The 21648-nt window shown below is 38.3% G+C and overlaps 4 protein-coding genes across 4 annotated transcripts; 3 read left to right on the top strand and 1 right to left on the bottom strand.

Moving 5' to 3' along the window:
* The first annotated feature begins 447 nt into the window (after positions 1–447).
* On the top strand, positions 448–1386 carry LOC136387932 (olfactory receptor 8U9). Its single transcript, XM_066360037.1, has one exon. It carries the CDS (start codon positions 448–450, stop codon positions 1384–1386), a length of 939 nt encoding a protein of 312 aa, XP_066216134.1.
* A 4404-nt stretch (positions 1387–5790) lies between these two features.
* On the top strand, positions 5791–6729 carry LOC136387931 (olfactory receptor 8U9-like). Its single transcript, XM_066360036.1, has one exon. It carries the CDS (start codon positions 5791–5793, stop codon positions 6727–6729), a length of 939 nt encoding a protein of 312 aa, XP_066216133.1.
* Positions 6730–10737: 4008 nt separating this feature from the next.
* Positions 10738–11697, top strand: LOC136388636 (olfactory receptor 8U9). The gene has a single exon (XM_066360457.1). The coding sequence runs from the start codon at positions 10738–10740 to the stop codon at positions 11695–11697; it is 960 nt and encodes a 319-aa protein (XP_066216554.1).
* Positions 11698–19822: 8125 nt separating this feature from the next.
* On the bottom strand, positions 19823–20779 carry OR8U3 (olfactory receptor family 8 subfamily U member 3). The gene has a single exon (XM_066360456.1). It carries the CDS (start codon positions 20777–20779, stop codon positions 19823–19825), a length of 957 nt encoding a protein of 318 aa, XP_066216553.1.
* Positions 20780–21648: the final 869 nt, after the last annotated feature.

The raw sequence follows: 21648 nt of genomic DNA, 5'->3' as shown, positions 1-21648 counted from the left end.
CAACAAACTATGTTTTTGACAGTATTAGAACAGTGGGGACTTGTGTCAGTTCAAGTATAATGACATCTGTCAATGATGACAGTGTAGATTTGTTTTCTTTTATGTTATTTATGTTAACATTTTTTTCAACAAAACATTTTAACAAGACGGCTTATGCTTTTCAATAGCTTAATGAATAAGACTTCTGAATAGAAATCAAGGCATTGCGCACTGTTCTACAGCACCCATTTTGCATATACAATGGATTTGGGAGAAGAGATATATGTCTGTAGCACATCTTTCTCTGTCTGTTCTCCATCCTGTCCCAGAATCTCAGTATGTTAATAATCTCTATTAGCAACAAAACATCTTTAGAAAGTACTAAGTTATAAAAAACACCACTTATAGGAATGACAGCTTGAATTCCCCTCTTCTCTCTGCTTCCTCATGCAGATGACTTGAAGACAGATGGCCCAGATCAACTGCACCCAAGTAAAGGAGTTTATCCTCATGGGCCTCACAAGTCAAAAGGAATTAAAGATGCCTCTTTTTGTGCTTTTCTTAACTATCTACCTCTTTACAGTGGTAGGCAACTTAGGTTTGATCTTAGTCATTAAAACAGATGCAAAACTCAACACGCCAATGTACTTCTTCCTCAGCAACCTAGCATTTGTCGATTTCTGTTATACTTCTGTCGTAACACCCAAAATGCTTGGCAATTTCTTGTACAAACAAAATGTTATCTCTTTTAATGCATGTGCTGCTCAGTTAGGATGTTTCCTCACTTTCATGGTATCTGAGTGTTTGCTACTCGCTTCCATGGCCTATGACCGATATGTGGCCATTTGTAGCCCTCTCCTCTATATGATTGTAATGTCTCCAGGCATCTGCATTCAGCTTGTGGCTGTCCCCTATAGCTATAGCTTCCTCATGGCACTGTTTCATACCATCCTCACCTTTAACCTCTCCTATTGCCACTCTAACATCATCAATCACTTCTATTGTGATGACATGCCTCTCCTCAGGCTAACGTGCTCAGAAACGCACTCCAAACAGCTATGGATCTTTGTTTGTGCTGGTATCACATTCATTTCCTCTGTCCTGATTGTTTTTGTATCCTACATGTTTATTATTTCTGCCATCCTGAGGATGCGTTCAGCTGAAGGAAGACGCAAAGCCTTTTCTACATGTGGATCCCACATGCTGGCCGTCACCATATTCTATGGGACGCTGATCTTTATGTACTTACAGCCAAGCTCTAACCATTCCCTGGAAACGGATAAGATGGCCTCTGTCTTCTACACAGTGATCATTCCTATGCTGAACCCTTTGATCTACAGCCTCAGGAACAAGGATGTGAAAGATGCCCTGAAGAAAGTCATCTTCAGTAGAGGTCCTGAGATGTAGAAATGACTTGAATCCACAAAAGTGACCTGTCTGCCATCATCTGTTTTTTCATCTATAAATAAGACTAATAGTGTCTTGATCTTTAGTAGGTTCTCAATAAAGATTTGTTTACTGTAATATGAAATCATTCTCTGAGGTCTTTGTAAGCAGATTTGACTTAAACTGATGACTTATGTGTAACAAGGACCATAAGAATTTATACTGTTATTTCTCAAATGAAAAAAAATATGTATTTAAAAATGCTATTTCTTGCCTGACCAGGCAGTGGCACAGTGGATAGAGCGTCGAACTGGGATGCAGAAGGACCCAGGTTTGAGACCCCGAGGTCGCCAGATTGAACGCGGATTCATATGGTTTGAGCAAAAGCTCGCCAGGTTGGACCCAAGGTCGCTGGCTTGAGCACAGGTCACTTGGTCTGCTGAAGGCCCGTGGTCAAGGCACATATGAAAAAGCAATCAATGAACAACTAACGTGTCGCAACGAAAAACTGATGATTGATGCTTCTCATCTCTCTCCATTCCTGTCTGTCTGTCCCTATCTATCCCTCCCTCTAACTCTCTCTCTCTGTCCCTGTAAAAATAAATAAATAAATAAACAAACAAAAAAACAAATAAAAACCCCATTTCTTAGTGGCTAGTTACATAACTAGTTACTAGCCAAAATACATAAAAATAAAGGCACTCTGCCACCCAGTTTAGGATTCGAGGGTGTTTTAATTATATAGTTATGAGATCTTTAATAATATATTTCAAATTAAATGCCAAGACACCATGGTAAACAAGCTGTGACAACTGGAAGTGATTTTTCTTCCCCACAGTATTTTTGGCAATGTCTGCAAATATTATTGATTTTCATTATGAGCAGGTGAGGAAAGGAATACCATTGCAAATTAGAGGGTAGGGGCTGAGAATGCTGCTGCATAAACTACAAAGTACAGGACAGTCTCTCACCCAAAAAGGATCCAGCCCTAAATGGTAACAGTGCCAGGCTGAGAAAGTTTGCCCTAAACAAGTGTTTCCTAAACAATTATTAAGGCCATAATGTCATCCCGAAGGGAGAGCTGTAGATGTGTGGTTACTCAAATCAGAAATAATGTTACTTGATCTCCAGTTGCCTTGGCATCCCTATGGGGTGTGACTGTAATTCTTCTGGTGATCTTATTTGCATCATCCTCTTAAGTAAGATCCCTTAGGATAGAATCACTGACAAAACTCAGCAGTGTGTTGCTGCCCAGGATCACTTGGAAAAGAAAAAGGAATACCGTCTACTCAGGTAGATTCTGAGGCTCCATTTTTTAAAATTAGGATCAAGATAGGCATTTTTAAAATAAAGTAAAAGAGAATAAAATGTTTCTAAAATAGAACATTTCAAGGTGGCATTCTTTGAAAATAGGGTAAAGCTTGTTCTCTCTAATTTTATTTATGTTAATATGTCTATGGTATTATATAAAATATAGCTCTTATAAGTTTGAAATAAAAATATGATTTGAGATTTCCAAGATAGAATCTATTATACCATTTGAATAAGTTAAGCACTTAACCAACTGGACTATAATCTGTGTCAAAACCCCTCTCATTTTTCAAAATATTATAATTTTACCTATGATGAGAGGTGAATGTATTGAAATCAAGTCATCAATATTTCTCTTAAGGCATTGATCGTAAGTAAAGGATATTAAGTATGACCAAGGGGAATGAATATTAAAATGTTATTACATAAATTAATCTTAAATTTTTTAGTACCAAACATCTACAAGGAACTATAGGTGGAAATATATAAAAAAGTCATGACTGTTGCCTATGAAGTCTACAATCTATCAATAAAAGAAATGTGGAAACAGATGGCTGCTAAAAATATGAAAAGTTATAAAAATAAATTATATAAAAAATGTTTCTTGAACACAAAGAGGAAAAGGGTTAGGTATCATAACATGGCAATTAGAAATCAAAGAGGTTTTTATGGGAGAAATGCGATTTTAGTAGGCCTTTCATGGATAATTGACAGTTTTCCCTTCAACTCTTCATTCTTCACACACCTGGCAGAGATGAGCAAAGGAAAAACTACGTATGTGTAAGTGGGGAAGCATGGAAGGACATGTAGAAATTACAGACCACAAAATCATTGTTCTGATTAGATTACTCTGTATAAGTCGTGGCAGAAGAAAAGAGAGAAGGGTATAATTTAGATAGAAAGTATTATAGTCAGTATTTTATCATTTTACAAATATATCAATATTTGAGTCAGAGGGTAAAAGGTTATATATAATGTGCTTTGAAATATATTCGCATTCGTACACCCCGAGATGAGGGGAGATGACAGACTGAGAGGCTTCCGGGGGCCGAACTGTAAAGCCTCACCTCGCTGTGTCTTGGGACATAGAAGCTAAATTTGCAAAAAGTTAGCTATTTGTTTCAAAGTGGGTTATATATGGTTGTGGGATGACAAATCAGCCTTTTAAAATGTCTAATGTCTTACTTGTCTCATGTGCCTACTGGTCAGCTATGTGACTTCTTTAGAGAAATGTCTCGTACTTAGATAATCTGCCCCTTTGTTTATCAAGCTGTTAAGGAGTTGTTTGGCTTTGGGTTTTTTTGTCTGGTTTCTTTCTTTCTTTCTTTTTTTTTTTTGGCTATTGAGTTGTGAGTTCTTTATATAGTTTGGATATCAACACCTTATCATGTATAGTGATTTACAAATATTTTCTCTAATCTAGTAAATTGCATAAAAACTTTTTGAGATTACCTGGGCAAGAGTTATAGCATAGAAAAGCCACTTGTCATTGAAAAGAGAAGAAATATTATTTCTTTTGTCTGTTTAATATACCTTGTTATATTCACTCTGTCCAAAGTAATTTATTAGTTTTCTTAAAATTGTTTTTAAGTTTTCATATGCAGAAGGAAATATGGCATGCAACATTGTAAATTTAGTAATAGAATCTTTATTTCTTCTCTATTACACTGACCTAAACTAAACCTGATATTGGAGCTCAGATTGCAATGATGAAAAACAGTAAAAAAATATGTAAAACATATGAAGATATTTTATTAAAATAATATATTGAAGAATAAAAATTAACAAAAGTAATTCAAATTTATATGTTTATAAAGAAATAGCAAAGTGGTAGAGTCATGTATATTGACATAATCTATTAGAAAACAGATAACACATATATTTTAATTGAGCAAGATGTCTTCAAAGTTTGCTAATGTGTATTGCTTTTGATCAAGTAAGTTGACACTTCACAAAGATGTCTGAAATACTATAACAAGAAACATTTGAACCATTTTAGACAGGTGAGGACAGCATAAATTGGGTATATTGAGAAGATAATAGTGGGTGGGCTCCTGTGTCAGGAAAACACAGTTTGAATCCCAGTTGTTCAACAGACTCACTGTCTGAACTCCCTTCACAGGCTTCACCCTCTGATATGTGTCCCCCTTACCTGTAAAAGGGGCTAAAACATGAAGTAAACAAACACCTAGAAAACATGTTACTGTGGCCTGACCAGGTGGTGGCACAGTAGTTAGAGCAGAGGCCTGGAATGCTGAAGAACCAGGTTAAAAACTCTAAGGTCACAGGCTTGAGTGCAGGGTTGCTAGCTTGAGAGTGGAATCAAAGACATGGCCCCATGGTAGCTGGCTTGAGCCCAAAGATCGCTGGCTACGCTAAAGCCCCCGGATAAGACACACACAAGAGTGCAATCAATGAACAACTAAGGTGCCGCAACTATGTGTTGATGCTTCTTATCTCTCTCCCTTCCTGTCTGTTCCATTCTCTCTCTAAAAAAAAAAAAAGAAAACTACTGTGACTTTCATAAAATTATCCATCTTCAGTATGAGCATTATTCACACAATTAAGATGATTGTGTAGCAACTAAAAATAGTGCGTTCACTGCAGAAGGAACAAGTGTAGAACAGACGAGTATTCTGGGTCAGTCGGAACAGCAACAATGGAAAGCTTATAGAACCTGGGTGCAGTGACAGCTTGTCAGAGTGATGTCACTGCAGAAGGTTCATTGTACTTTTTATTTTTAATGTTAAAACTTTTTCAATACCATAATAGTCTTCCATTTTTGAAAAAAATAATATTAAATTTAAGACAATACAATGCACAAGAGCTTTGAAAAGAGAGGCAAATATGAACTGAGTCTTATGATACATCTCTTAACTCGATAAATACAATTGGATTGGGTGAAAGAAATAAGTCAAAGTATCTACTTTGGCCATTTGTCCCAACCCAGATTCCAAGTGCACTACTAATCATTTTCAAATTAGCACTTTCACATGAACAATATAATTAAATTTTAGAATATTAAGGTATGGAAAACCATTATTAAGGTTTTAAAGTTAATTTAATTCATATGGATTCAATTCTCCTCCCTCCACTCAGACACACAGAAGACACATGGCCCAGGTCAATTGCACGCAGGTGAAGGAGTTTGTTCTCGTGGGCCTCACAGATCGCCAGGACCTGAAGATGCCTCTCTTTGCGCTCTTCTTCTCTGTCTACCTCTTCACAGTCGTAGGCAACCTGGGCTTGATCTTAGTCATCAGAACAGACGCAAAACTCAACACACCAATGTACTTCTTCCTCAGCAACCTGGCTCTTGTCGATTTCTGTTATACCTCTACTGTTACCCCCAAAATGCTTGGAAATTTCTTGTACAAACAAAATGTTATCTCCTTCAATGCCTGTGCTGCTCAGTTAGGCTGTTTTCTGGCCTTCATGACCGCCGAATGCTTGCTTCTGGCTTCCATGGCCTATGACCGGTACGTGGCCATTTGTAACCCTTTGCTCTATATGGTTGTAATGTCCCCAGGCATCTGCATTCTACTTGTGGCTGTCCCCTATAGCTTTAGCTTCCTGCTTGCGCTGTTTCATACCATCCTCACCTTTAACCTCTCCTATTGCCACTCTAACATCATCAATCATTTCTATTGTGATGACATGCCTCTCCTCAGGCTAACATGCTCAGACACACACACCAAACAGCTATGGATCTTTGCCTGTGCTGGCCTCACGTTCATTCCCTCTGTTCTGATTGTTTTTGTCTCTTACATGTTTATTATTTCTGCCATCCTGAGGATGCACTCAGCTGAAGGAAGACGCAAAGCCTTTTCTACATGTGGATCCCACATGCTGGCTGTCACCATATTCTATGGAACGCTGATTTTTATGTACTTACAGCCAAGTTCTAAACATTCTCTTGACACAGATAAGATGGCCTCTGTCTTCTACACAGTGATCATTCCTATGCTGAACCCCTTGATCTACAGCCTCAGGAACAAGGATGTGAAAGATGCCCTAAAGAAAGTTATCATCGGTAGACCTTCTGAAAATTAAAAGTGATATAAATACACAAAAGTGACCTGCCCTTTATGATTTGTTTTTCTTCATTTATTAATAAAATTGAAAGTGTGTCTTGATCTTGAGCTGGTTCCCAGTAAAAATTTGTTCATTGTAAAATGAAATCACTCTCTGAATTCTTTGGTAGCAGGTGTGACTTAAACTTATAATTTATGTGTAAAAAAAACCATAAGAATTTACACTGTGTTATTCCTCAAATGAAAGATAATAGCTTTTTAAAATTCCATTATCTCAGTGATTAGTTTCATAGACAAAAGTAAAGGCATTCTACAACCCTGTTTGGCATATAAGATTGTTTTAATAATATAATTGTGAGTGTTTTAATCATATATTTCAAATTAAAGGCCAAGAAATCACTTCAACTAGAGTTGTCAACTGGAAGTGATTTCCTTTCCCCAAGGGATATTTTGTAATATCTGCAAATATTATTGATTTTTACCATGACAAGGTGGTGTAAAGGAATAAAATAGTGACCTAGAAGGTAAAGGCTGGGAGTGCTGCTGCATGACTGCATTGCACAGGACAGTCTCCTACACACACAAAAAAATTAAAAAATAAAAGAAAGAAAGAAAATTACCCAGCCCCAAATTGTAACACTGCCATGGTTGAGAATGTCTGCCATAAACAAGTTTTTCCTAAATAATTATTAAGTCCATAATGTCATCCCAAAGGGAGAGCTGTAGATGTGTGGTTACTCAAATCAGAGACAATGTTACTTGATCTCCAGCTGCCTTGGCATCATCCCTATGGGGTGTGGACTGTAATTCTTCTGATGATCTTACCTGTACCATCCTCTTAAATAAGATCCCTTGGGGTAGAGTCACGGACTAAACCCAGCAGTGTGTTGCTGCCCAAGCACACTGGAGAAGAAATAGGAATGCCATCTACTCAGGTAGATTTGCAGGCTGTATTTTAACATTGGGATCAAGAGAGGCATTTTTAAAATAAAGTAAAAGAGAATAGATGTTTTAAAATAAAATATTTCAAGGTAGCATTTTCTGAGATTAAGGTGAAGAGTGTTCTAGTTTTACTTCTGTATACATGTCTATGATAGTATGTAAAATATAGCTCTTATTAATTCATTTGAAAGGGAAATAAGATTTGAGATCTTCAAGATAGAACCTATTATACCATTTGGATAAATAAGGCATTAAACTGACTAGACTGTAATTTGTGTCAAAATCTTATTATTTTTCGAAAGTTGATCATTTTGTCTATGATGTAAGGTGAATGTGTTGAAATCAAGTCGTCTATACATTTTTTAATACATTGAACATAAGTATAGAACATTAAGTATGATCAAGGGGAATGAATATTAAAATATTATTATATAAATAAATCTTTAATTTTTAGTATCAAACATTAGAAGGGATTATAGATGAAAATATATGAAAAAGTTGTGCCTATTACTATGAGGTCTACAATATATCCATAAAAGAAATGTGGAAACAGATGGCTGCTAAAAATATGAAATGTTATAAAAATGAATTATGTATAAAATGTTTCTCAAACACAAAGAGGAGAAGTGCTAGGTATCAGAGCATGAGAGTTAGAAATCAAAGAGATCTTTATAGAAGAAGTGGGATTTTGGTAGGCCTTGAAGGATAGTTAAGAGTTTCCCCTTCAAATCTTCATTTTCCATGCACAGCAGATGTGAAAGTAGGGAAGCATGAAAGGGCATGTAGTAATTAAAGACCACAAAACAATTGTTCTGATTACATTACTGTGTATAGATTGAGGCAGAAGAAAAGAGATGAGTGTATAATTTGGATATAAAGTATTTTGGTCCATATTTTATCATTTTTAAAGTATAAAAGTATTTGGGTTAAATATTAGAAGGTCATGTATAATGTGCTTTGAAGTATAATTGCATATATACCCCTCAAGATGAGGTGAGATAACATATCAAAGGGCATCCAGTTGCTAAACAGTGAAACCTTACCTGGAGATATTTTGGGATTTGGAAGCCAAATCTCCAATCAATAGTTGTTTATTTGGCCTGACCAGGAGGTGGCGCAGTGGATAGAACATCGGACTGGGATGCGGAATCCCAGGTTCAAGACCCCAAGGTTGCCAGCTTGAGTGTGGGCTCATCTGGTTTGAGCAAAAGCTCACCAGCTTGGACCCAAGGTCACTGGCTTGAGCAAGGGGATATTCAGTCTGCTGAAGGTCCATGGTCAAGGCACATATGAGAAAGCAATCAATGAACAACTACTAAGGTTTCGCAATGAAAAACTGATGATTGGTGCTTCTTGTCTCTCTCCATTCCTGTCTGTCTGTCCCTATCTATCCCTCTCTCTGACTCTCTCTCTGTCTCTGAAAAAAAAAAAAGTTGTTTATTTGTTTCAAAGTGGATTATATATATATCTGTGAGAACACAAATTAGGTTTTAAAATCTTTAATATCCTACCCCTTTCTTGTATCTAATGGCCATCTGTATGTCTTCTTTGTAAAAATATCTGGTACTTACATCTTCTGCTTATTTGTTAATCAAATTGTTTTATTTTACTATTGCAAGGTAAGGTGAATTCTTTATATATTTTGGATATCAACCTCTTAAGGTGTTTAATGACTTGCAAATATTTTCTCTAATTCAGGAGGTTGCATTAAAACTTTTTGAGATTACCTGGGCAAGAGTTATAGCATAGAAAAGCCATTAGTCATTGAAAAGAGAAGAAATATTATTTCTTTTATCTGTGCAATATGCCAAGTCATATTCACTCTGTACAAACCAATTCATTAGTTTCCTCAAAATTGTTTTTTAATTTTTCATATGCAGAAAGAAATATGGCATGCAACATTATAAATTTAGTAATATTATAAATTTAGAATATTTCTTCTCTGTTACACTGACCTAAACTAAATCTGATACTGGTGCTCAGATTCCAATGATGAAAAACAGTAAAGAAATATGTAAAGCATGTGAAGATATTTCATTTAAAACAATACAATGAAAAATAAAATTTAACAGAAGTAATTCAAATCTATATATTTTTAAAGAAATGTTAAAGTGGTAGGAGTCATATATATTGATGTATATCTATTAGAAAACAGATAACACATTTATTTTAATTAAGCAAGATGTCTTTAAAATTTGCTATTCTACATTGCTTTTGATGCTTTACAAGGAGTTCTGAAATACTATAACAAGAAAAACACTTGGACAATTTTAGACATGCAAGGACAGCATAAATTGGGTATGTTAAGAAGATAATAGTGGGCGGGTACCTGCATCAGGGAAACATAGGTTTGAATCCCAGTTCAACAGACTCACTGTCTGAGCTCCCTTCTTAGGCTTCTCCTGTCTGAGAAGTGTCCCCCTTACCTGTAAAAGGGGCTAACACATGAAGTAAATAAACACTAGAAAACATGTTACTGTGTCCTTCATAATGTTACACATCTTCAGTATGTGCATTATTCACACAATTAAGAGGATTGTGTAGCAACCGGAAATAGTGCCCAGCTGCGGAAAAAAGGAAAAAACGAGTGTAGAACAGACAAGTATTCTGTCAACACTGTAGCAGTGTAAAGCTTGTAACCTGGGCGCAGCGACAGGCTTGTCAGAGTGATATCACTGCAGAAGATTCATTGTCCTTTTTGTTATTATTGTTAAGAATTTTTTCAATACCAAAATAGTCTTCCAGTGTTGAAATATTACTATTAAATTTTAAGTAATATAATGCACAAGAGCTTTCAAAAGAGCGACACTGTGGACTAAGTCTTACCATACATCTCTTAACTTGATAAATGCAAATGGATTGATTGAAAGAAATAAGTCTTTCCTCCAAAGTATCTACTTTGGCCATTTGTCCCAACCCAGATTATAAGTGTACTACTAATCACTGTAAATTTAGCACTTTCATGTCAACAATAAAATTGATTTTCATGATGTTAAGGTATGAAAAATCATTATTAAAGTTTTAAGGTTAATTTAATTCATATGGATTCAATTCTCCTCCTTCCACCCAGACACACAGAAGACACATGGCCCAGGTCAATTGCACGCAGGTGAAGGAGTTTGTTCTCGTGGGCCTCACAGATCGCCAGGACCTGAAGATGCCTCTCTTTGCGCTCTTCTTCTCTGTCTACCTCTTCACAGTCGTAGGCAACCTGGGCTTGATCTTAGTCATCAGAGCAGACGCAAAACTCAACACACCAATGTACTTCTTCCTCAGCAACCTGGCTCTGGTCGATTTCTGTTATACCTCTACTGTTACCCCCAAAATGCTTGGAAATTTCTTGTACAAACAAAATGTCATCTCCTTCAATGCCTGTGCTGCTCAGTTAGGCTGTTTCCTGGCCTTCATGACCGCCGAATGCTTACTTCTGGCTTCCATGGCCTATGACCGGTATGTGGCCATTTGTAACCCTTTGCTCTACATGGTTGTGATGTCCCCAGGCATCTGCATTCTGCTTGTGGCTGTCCCCTATACCTACAGCTTCCTAGTTGCACTGTTTCATACTATCCTCACCTTTCACCTCTCCTATTGCCACTCTAACGTCATCAATCACTTCTATTGTGATGACATGCCTCTCCTCAGGTTAACGTGCTCGGACACACACATCAAACAGCTATGGATCTTTGCCTGTGCTGGCATCATGTTCATTTCTTCCCTTCTGGTTGTCTTCGTCTCCTACGTGTACATTATTTCTGCCATCCTGAGGATGCGCTCAGCTGACGGAAGACGCAAGGCTTTCTCCACATGTGGATCCCACATGCTGGCCGTCACCATATTCTATGGGACCCTGATCTTTATGTACTTACAGCCAAGCTCTAACCATTCACTTGACACGGATAAGATGGCCTCTGTCTTCTACACAGTGATCATTCCTATGCTGAACCCCTTGATCTACAGCCTCAGGAACAAGGAGGTGAAAGATGCCTTAAAGAGAGTTGTCATCAATAGAAACCAGGCTTTTCTGTTCATGAAATTAAGAAAGTGACTTAAGCAAATAAAGAAAAACTTTTATTTATGGTCTGAATTTTTTCCTCTTAAAACACTATCAGAATGCCTAGCCTTTTTTAAAAATTTATCAGGCTGACGTTGGTTAATTAGACTATATATTGTAGGTTTTACATAAGTTCTATGATACATGTTTTTGCATTGTGTGCCCACCCTCCAATCAAATCATCTGTGACCGTATGTATGACCGACTTTACCCTTGACTGCCACCTCCATTTCCTGTGGTAACCACCATACTGTGCTCTGTTTATAAAGTTTTGATTTGTTTGTTTTCTTGTTTGCTCATTTATTGCTTTTAGTTTTATATCTCACATAAGAATAACATCATATGATATTTTAAATATTTTTTTACTGAAGTTTTTGTGGTGACATTGGTTAATAAAATCATATAGGTTTTAGGTGTACAGTGGTATAATACATCATTATATTTATATAATGTATATCATTATGTTTTAATATATGTGTATATATATACACACACACACACATATATATATTGTATTATATACAATACAGCACGTTGTCTTCAAGTTGTCTCCTCCATCACCATTTATCCCCCTTTTACTCTCTTTTACCCCCAACCCTCTCTTTTCCTCTGGTAATCCCCATATATTATCTATGTCTATGGGGACATTTTTGTTTTACCTTTTATACCCAGCCTCCTAAAACTTCTTTCGTTTAACAGCTGTCAGTCTGTTTCCAGTATCTATGAATTTGTTTTTATTTTGTTTGTTTATTTTGTTCATTAGATTCCACATATAAATGAAATCATATGAAAAATTTGGGTAGTACTGAAATAGATCAACATTAGTATCTTGTATTTCAAGCTTGCCACAAAGATGATCTGCAAAACATGTCAAAGTTTAATAATAAGAATTTTTGGTGTTAACACCCTGGATAATTTTTGGTATTCAGCTGAAAAAGAGCACCAGTAGAATTACTTTGGCATTGAGCGTTTTGTGACACTGAATTTGTATCAGTTTAGTTCATCACATCCACTTAATGCTATTGAAATTCATTGTCTATTCTATATAAACTGTTTTTAAGAAAGTGGACTCTTCATTCACACAATTTGGCTAACAATTTTAGCTTTTCCAAGGAATGGCTGCTCTCAATGGTAAATTTCTTCACATCTCTGTATTTTGGTTTTCTCATTTGCAAAAGGCAGTAAGTAATACATTCTATTCTCTCAAACTATGAGATTTAGATAAGATTATAAACGTAAAAAACATTGCACTGTTCCTGGCACATAGTAAGCACTTCATAAATGTTGACAGTTATATTTAATTACTAGCACTGTTATTGTATCAATGATCTTTTTTTTGGTTTCAGGTAATGGTGTAATAGCTTTTTCTTTGTAATTTTAATAAACATTTTAATATTTCACTACCATTTTCATGAACTAATAGTTTTTAAGAAAGAGTAGGGGGATGTGAGGGCGATCTGGCTGCGACATCTGTCACCCCATTGATCGCCAGGGTTGATTCGGCTGATCTGGCTGCCTAGGCAGGTGTCCCCTTCCTCCTTCATCACTCCATGTGCATCCCTCCCGAAGCTGTGCGCTCGGTCAAAGAGGATGACCTTCCCTGCTAGAGGAGAGGACCGTTCTTCGGTCAAGGGTATATGAGTAACTGCGCTCCCCTGCTAGAACCTCCAAACAAGTCTCAAGCTCAAGAAAGAGTAGGGCATCACATTGGTGTAATAGCTTTTTAAAAAATAGTTGGTGTTGGGCAGATAAAATATATTATGCTCACTTTGTTAAAGATGGTGCTGCCCACGTGGAAGCCATTGCCCAGGTGATATTAATGAGTGTTGGGGGCGGGCTGTGGGCAGGCAGGATCCTTGTAGCCTGGGGCTTGGTTTTAGGACTAAGCCTTTCCCACCCACCCTTTTTGATGTGGGGTGGTGCAATCCCATCATGTCTCTGATAAGTGACTTTGTATTAGAGACTTCCCTATTTTGTATATTGGATTAAAGTTTTTGATTTCTACACTATAAAATGGGTGCAGAACGGGAACTTGCTCCCTTAGTTCCTGAGATTAGCATTAGAGGAGACAGCAGAGAGCAGAGAGCAAAGAAAAGCCACGTGGAGGAGGCCAGGAGAAGCAGCCAAGATGGCGGAGTGTTGAGTGAGAAGCCAGTTTGTGCAGAGTTTGTGCAGGGAGAAGGAAGGAGATGGAGAACAGAGGTGAATAAATCTGGTGAGCTAGAAACCTTTGATTCTAGGAAACTTGGATAAGTCAATAGCTTTGTGAGCACTGAATGTGAGTGGGTTTTGGAGCCCAATGTGTGTTTTTACTTGCTCAGCAGGTGCAAGCTAGGATTAAAGATGATGGCCCACCAGTTTTTTTTGGCTCCGTTGTTTCTTTACCGACTGTCCAAATCCAATGCAAACCTGCATGGGCCAGGCGGCTGTGTTAGTGGCCCTGGATACTGGCTTATAGTTGGCAACATGATGTGCTTCATTTTAAAATTAACAAAATAAAAATATAAAAGGAGTTATTTATTGAGATCTTTAAAAAATTTAATCATGTTAAATTTCTGTTTTTGCATATTTATGAACATATTTCAAACTGAATTTTGTAGGTTCCTCCATAAGCATGATATTTTCTTTTTTATATAAATTTTTATTAATTTTAATGAGGTGACATCAATAAATCAGGGTACATATGTTCAAAGAAAACATCTCCAGGTTATCTTGTCATTCAATTATGTTGCATACCCATCGCCCAAACTCAGATTGTCCTCCGTCACCTTCTATCTAGTTTTCTTTGTGCCCCTACCCCTACCCCTCTCCCTCCCTCTCCTAGCCCCCCTCAACCGCCACACTCTTGTCCATGTCTCTTGGTCTCGTTTTTATGTCCCACCTATGTATGAAATCATGTAGTTCTTAGTTTTATCTGATTTACTTATTTCACTCCTTATAATGTTATTAAGATCCAACCATTTTGTTATAAATGATCCGATGTCATCATTTCTTATGGCTGAGTAGTATTCCATAATGTATATGTGCCAGCATTGTTCACAGTGGCCAAGCATGATATTTTCTTAAAAAAAATAAAAATATTTTTGTTATTTGTAGTAAAGATTTTACTAATAAATTATAAATTTACTTATTTCTAAACTTTTCAAAGTAAAAATAAAGATCTATTAAATACTTTTCTGTATGTCAGGTGCTGGATGAAGTGCTTTAAATGTACTATCTAAATTTTCATATCACCTTTCAAAGGTAGATATTGTATAGAACAAAGAAATTCAAAACAGTTATGCAATTCATTAACACATATGCAGCTAATAACTGAAAAAAATGAGAGTTCAATTATGTCTAATTATAAAGCTTAATTGTTTTAGTGAGTATCTTCTATTTCCCACTACAGTTGTGCAAATTGGGATTTTTTTTTTATTCATTATAGAGAGGAGAGGGAGAGACAGAGAGAGAGACAGGAGAGACAGAGAGAGAGAAGTGGGGGAGGAGTTGGAAACATCAACTCCCATATGTGCCTTGACCAGGCAAGCCCAAGGTTTCAAACCGGCGACCTCAGCATTTCCAGGTCGACGCTTTAACCACTGTGCCACCACAGGTCAGGCCAATTGGGATTTTTTTAAAAAAAAAAAGCTGAATGATGATTCAAAAATTGTCACCCAACCACTAGATTTAAATTAAATTTTTATAAGTTAAATATATAATTAGGAAAACACATGATTATGAGTCTGGCACAACAAATAGATCCCCCACTTTGCTCAGATACTCAGAAAAAGAAAAGGGAAAAGACACCTTTATTATCTCTTTGCCTATCAATAATGTTAATTTCAAATGTTTCTGAGAATCTTCTATCTCCTTTCGGAACCAGATTCTTAGCTGTTCCCATAGAGCCTCACCATATTTCACTCTGACATTGTGATGTCTGCTGGTCCTATTTGCTATTATATAACTGCTTTGGTTTAGAACCCAAAGAGAGAATCTTGACAACTCTGGGGCATAATTTTCTCATATAAATTGAGGCTGTTAGAGAAATTATCTGGAATGAGCCTCAACCTGTGTGATTTCTTATATAACAAAATGCTAACACCCTGTTTAATTTAATTACTTATAGAACAAATTAAGTACCAAGAACGTTTGAGGAAAAGAAGAGATCTATAAATAAATAATCCCTAGTGGTTCTTCATAGACTGCACTCTAATTTACCTGATGAGGACAAAATATGTAAAAAAAAAAAATACAGGCTCCTCTGGACTAATACACATATGAAAACTATGATTGAGAGACTATGAAGGAGTGTTGGTCAAATAAGTTTGTAAATATGATGTATATGTTTGCTCGCTTATAGTTTGCATTGGGTGTGGGGGACAGGCTGTAAGCAGGCAAGGTCATTATAGCCTAAGGCTTAGTTTTAAGATTAAGCTTTTCCCCACACCCTTGACTATTGCATGATGTGGGCTGGTGCACTCTCATGAGGGATCTATTATGCCTCAGATAAGTGACTTTGTATCAGAGACTTCCTTATTTGTATATTGGATTAAAGGTTTTGATTTCTACACTATAAAAAGAAAGCAGAGAAAGGCCACATGGAGGAAAGGAGAAGCAACCAAGATGGCGGAGTGCTGAAGGAGAAGCCAGTTTGTGCAGAGAGAAGGAGATCGGGAACAGAGGTGAATAAGGCTGGTGAGGTAAAAACTTTTGATTCTAGGAAACTCGGATAAGTCAGTGGCTTTGGGAGCCCTAAATAGAAAGGGAAGTGTTTTCCCACTGTGTGTATTTCTTGCCCGCTGGGTGCAAGCTAGGATTAAAGCTAATGGCCCATCAGTTATTGGCTCCATTGTTTCGTTACCATCTGTCCGAATCAAACCTGAACCTGCACAGGCCAGGTGGCTGTGACGTAGCCTGTGGCAGGATTCGATACAGATTGGTATGGAGCCACCACCATCTTTGAGTGGTGGAGTTGAGGACTGGCTGCTGTTATGGTTCCATATGGCTGTCCTTTGGGGGGGCCGTAGGCTGGCTGACTTTTACAGCCATGCGTGAGGAAACCGAGAGCTCTGTGGAAGAGGCTGCCTAGGACCTGCAAACCGAGGAGTGGATGGAACTGGAGCAAATGTGAGAGAAAGAGATGCCAGATCCTGGAGCTGGAGCAAGCACCAGAGGAGGCCGACCAGGTTTGCGAGATTCACCTGGAAATGGAGCAGCCACTGGAGAAGGAATCACAGGTTTGTGAGTTGGAGATTGCCTTGGACGTTGTGGAGAGCCAGCAGCAGCAGGAGGCTGGGGTTGAGGCTGGGGTTGCAAGGCCCGTGGAGCAGAAGGTGGTGCCAGCCCAGGGCTCAAGCCTGGCAGTGGGAGCTGGTGTTTTCAGTTCTTCTTTGGAGGATAAGGAGAATCGGGCTGGAGTTGTGATCTGCAGTCTCCAGAAGATGAGAGCCCAGAAGCAAGGAGTTCTTACTGCGCCCCTGGTAGGTCTGTGATTTTTGGGACATAGTGGTGAATGCCATCATGCTCTCCAGAGCAGAGATGGAAATGCTGACTGCCATTGCCACGTGCTACTCTTTGGGACAATGTAAGACCTGCCAGGCCGGCAGGGATGAGGGGGGTGGCTGAGGCCCCATGTGCGTGGACTGATTCCTGAACTAAAACTGGAGTGGGCACTGGCTCCTTTGTTGAATGGACTTACGGATTTTGGACAATGTGAAATAACCTGATGGGGGTGGGGGCGGCTTTGCTGGAAGCACTCCCCTGTCCCGTGAAGCTTTTCCCATGGCTAGAAAGAAGTCCGAGGACATTTTGTGTTTTTGGAAAAGTGCTCAGAGCCTGGTGAAGTGTATCTTTGTAATTGTTGAAATTGTATGATTTGTCATGTTGTTGTAATTTGTGTAATGTGCCTAATTTCCTTGTGCAGGAATACCTGTGCTTTAGATTGTGAAGTGAGCTAAAGGGGTGGAATGTTGGTCAAATAAGTTTGTAAATATGATATATATGTTTGCTTGCTTATAGTTTGCATTGGGTGTGGGGGACAGGCTGTAAGCAGGCAAAGTCATTATAGCCTAAGGCTTAGTTTTAAGACTAAGCTTTTCCCCACACTCTTGGCTGTTGCATGATGTGGGGTAGTGCAGTCTCATGAGGAATCCCATCATGCCTCAGATAAGTGACTTTGTATCAGAGACTTCCTTGTTTGTATATTGGATGAAAGGTTTTGATTTCTATACTATAAAGTGGGGCAGACCGGGAGCTTGTTCTCTCTTGGTTCCTGCTATCACCATTGCAGGGACCTCCTTGATCCTTTTTCCTTCATGGGACAGTAACTGCGGCCACCATTACAGCCGCCTGACCTGTGCAGGTTCAGGTTTGATTCGGAAAGACAGTAATGAAACAACAGAGCCAAGAACTGGTGGGCCATAAGCTTTAATCCTAGCTTGCACCCGGCGGGCAAGAAATACACACACTGGGAAAACACTTCCCTTTCCATTCAGAGCTCCTAAGGCCACTGACTTATCCGAGTTTCCTAGAATCAAAGGTTTCTAGCTCACCAGCCTTATTTACCTCTGTAAGGCCAGGAGCCACCATCGTGGCCATTCACATGCAGGTTCCCATTGGATTCAGGCAGACAATAAAGAAATGGCAGAGTCAGAGGATGGTGGGCCATTCCATTTATTGGTGTCTCACCAAGACAGGCAAGCCACAAGAGAAGACAAGAAAACCTGCACAACTGTAGTGGGAAATAGAAGATACTCACTAAAACAATTAAGCTTTATAATTAGACATAATTGAACTCTCATTTTTTTCAGTTATTAGCTGCATATGTGTTAATGAATTGCATAACTGTTTTGAAATGTAAGGGAAAGTTAACCTTTGCAGGAATGTCAGGGAAAGCTTACATTGTGGAGGAACCCGACCATTAGGGGAGTTTAAATCACAATGGTTGTTTGTAAAAGCCTAGTCACAGGCCCAAGGGCGCCAGGACCTGACTGTTCCTGGGAGATTCCTGACCTTGGCTGTCTTCAAAATTTACCAAGGACTCCAGATAAGATCACGCTGCTGGGGCCTGTGCTACATCAGAAGAACCTGCGTTTCTGCAGCTGAATCCCCTTCCTCCTGCTCATCGTCAAGTCAGTGACCAAGGCCACAAACCCCAATATGCTAACCTGAGTATGTCCACGTGTGCCGAAACCCATGCCAGTAAATGCCTGCGGCAGCCCCTCTATCTGACGCTGTCTCCCACAGCTTGGGGCTGACACCCTTGGCTGGTCTCAGCCTCCCGGCACCCAGGTGCTTTTAAAACAAGTTTTACTTTGGAACACACTAACCTCATGGTTTTGGTTCAGCCTGTGGTTTCTGTCTTCCACTGACATATATTTCTACCTGAATGTTTATACACTGGTTTGTGAGGTGAGCATTTTCCTTGTTTAATAAGTAAGTGGAGCTTTAAACACCACAAAACTAGGAGGAACAAACTTCTAGGCTTGTTTAATTTTCTTAAGTAAGACTACTTGCATAAGTGACTGGCAGATAATGGAAACCTAACCAGGTTGGTCCTTGCTAAAAAACTAATGAGCTTTTGAGTGCTTAATGAATTAATCTTTAATTACATATAACACATTCTATATATATAACAAACATTTACTTAGCATTTATTATCATAAGATATCTTTTCTAAATGTTATGTAGCTATTCACTTGTTTAATCTTCGATAGAAGCCAATGCTCTGGGTCCTATTATTTTTTAAAATTGTGAAGAGAGTCACAGAGTTCAGCCCCATTGTCCAAGGTTGAATAGCTAATAAAGGAAGGAGATGAAATTCAAACTCAGGCAGTCTCGTTTCCAGAATCCCGAGTTCTAACAAAAACACGCCGCTGCCTTTGCTTGAGGTACATGTGTGTATGTGTGCCATGTGTTTGTGTTCAAGCATAAGTTCACTGGTCTCTCAAGGCTGAATGGGGCTCTGAATCATACTGACTTTCCAAGATTGGCCCACGGCCTTGTAGAAAATGTCAAAGTCTGCTGAACCCACAGTCACATTTATAGCTGATGGTGTACAGTTAATATTACATGAAATATCAACAAAAGAAAGCTTAATTTATTTCTCTTTTTGTATTTAATAATATACTTATTATTTTTATTTTTTAAATTTTAATATCTTCAAGGCTTTACAACCTTTATCCAAGACTTTAATGGAGGCATCTTTCACCTCTTTATTCCTTAGACTATAGATGAGAGGATTCAACATAGGGATCACCACTGTGTAAAATACAGATGCCATTTTGTCCGTGTCCAGGGAGTGGTTTGATTTGGGCTGCAGGTACATAAAAATCAAGGTGCCATAGAAAATAGTAACAGCCATCATGTGGGAGCCACAGGTAGAAATGGCCTTGCGCTGCCCCTGCGTAGAGCGGATCCTTAGGATGGCAGCGATGATAAAGAGGTAGGAGGTGACAATGGAAGAGGAACAGATCATATCAAAGCCAGCAAAAGCAAAGATCAGAATCTCCTTCATGCGTGTGTCTGAGCAGGACAGAGCCAAGAGAGGAATGTCATCACAGTAGAAATGGTTAATGACATTGGGGCCACAGTAAGTGAGCCGGAAGGTGATGATGGTATGGAACAGAGCAACCAGAAAGCTATATACGTATGGAACTGCCACCAGTTGAACACAGACTTTTTTGGACATCACGGTTGAATAATGCAGGGGACTGCAGATGGCTACATAGCGATCATAGGCCATCGAAGCTAAAAGAAAACACTCAGTGATCATGAAGGTGAGAAAGCAACCCAGCTGTACCGCACAAGCATGGAAAGGAATGGTGTTATTTTTCACAACAAAATTCACCATCATCTTCGGCGTGACGGTAGAGGAGTAACAAAGGTCAACAAAGGCCAGGTGACTGAGGAAATAATACATAGGTGTGTGGAGTCGAGCATCAATCCTGATTAAGGTTATCAGTCCAAGGTTACCCAGCACTGTGACCAGATAGATGACAAAAAACACCACAAAGCACGGGACCTGAAGCTCTGGACGGTCTGTAATTCCCTTGAGAATAAATTCAGTCACATAAGAGGTATTAACTTCAGCCATGTACTCTGGCAGTTTTTGTTGCAAGTTGAAGAATAAAAATGACACGTTTCATGACCTCTGCTAGGGTTGGGGAAAGGTAATCGTTGATGTCCTCTCAGCCAGAATCATGTCATCTTGTGGGCACCTTAGCTTAGGTACACCTTAGCTCTCTAATGACATGCAATTCTTGCTCCAAGGAGAGGAGTCCTTAATTCTCAAAGTGATCTTGCTTTGTAATTTTAGAAAGTAAGGGAGAATGTTGGTTAAAAGTTAAATATAATCATAAAAAATAATTTTGAGTCAACTAATACTAATATTTCGGTGTTTCTGTTGCCATTGTCTTTTATGCATATATAATTACAACAGCACAAAAATGTGGAAAACTATATTGTCTCCTTGTATATCAATTCCGTGCATGTTCCCACAGCTTTAAAATATATCAAAATAATCTGCTACGATTTACTCATTTTCCCATTCCCCATTTCCACTTACATAGATTAAGTACATTATGCTCTAAAAGCTACAACAACTAATCAGAAATATGTGAAAAAATACAATTTTATTTGCACAAGAATTAAAGAGATTTATGATTTTTGTTCAATACAAAATCCACCACCTTTTGAAATTGGTTGTCCAGTGAGTTGATCAAGTAGTTTATCAGATTGCTAATTATTCTGAATTAGATGTAAACACCTTTCCCCATAAATATGTGTCATCTATTTCAAGGCTCACAATATCCAAACTCCAGTAGGTTTCACTTTTTAGCAAGATATCCTAAGGAAATACCCAGTTGTGAGCAAAACTTTATGGAAACATAAGTATGTAGTGAAGTTCTTGATGAGTGTTTCAAAGTTATTGTAATTATTTGTATTTCTGCCAGCCCTGAAAAA

This window comes from Saccopteryx leptura, chromosome 1 (assembly GCF_036850995.1).
Source record: "Saccopteryx leptura isolate mSacLep1 chromosome 1, mSacLep1_pri_phased_curated, whole genome shotgun sequence".
NCBI lineage: Eukaryota > Metazoa > Chordata > Mammalia > Chiroptera > Emballonuridae > Saccopteryx > Saccopteryx leptura.
Note: the sequence above shows the minus strand (reverse complement) of the source record. Positions and strands in the feature narration are given on the sequence as shown.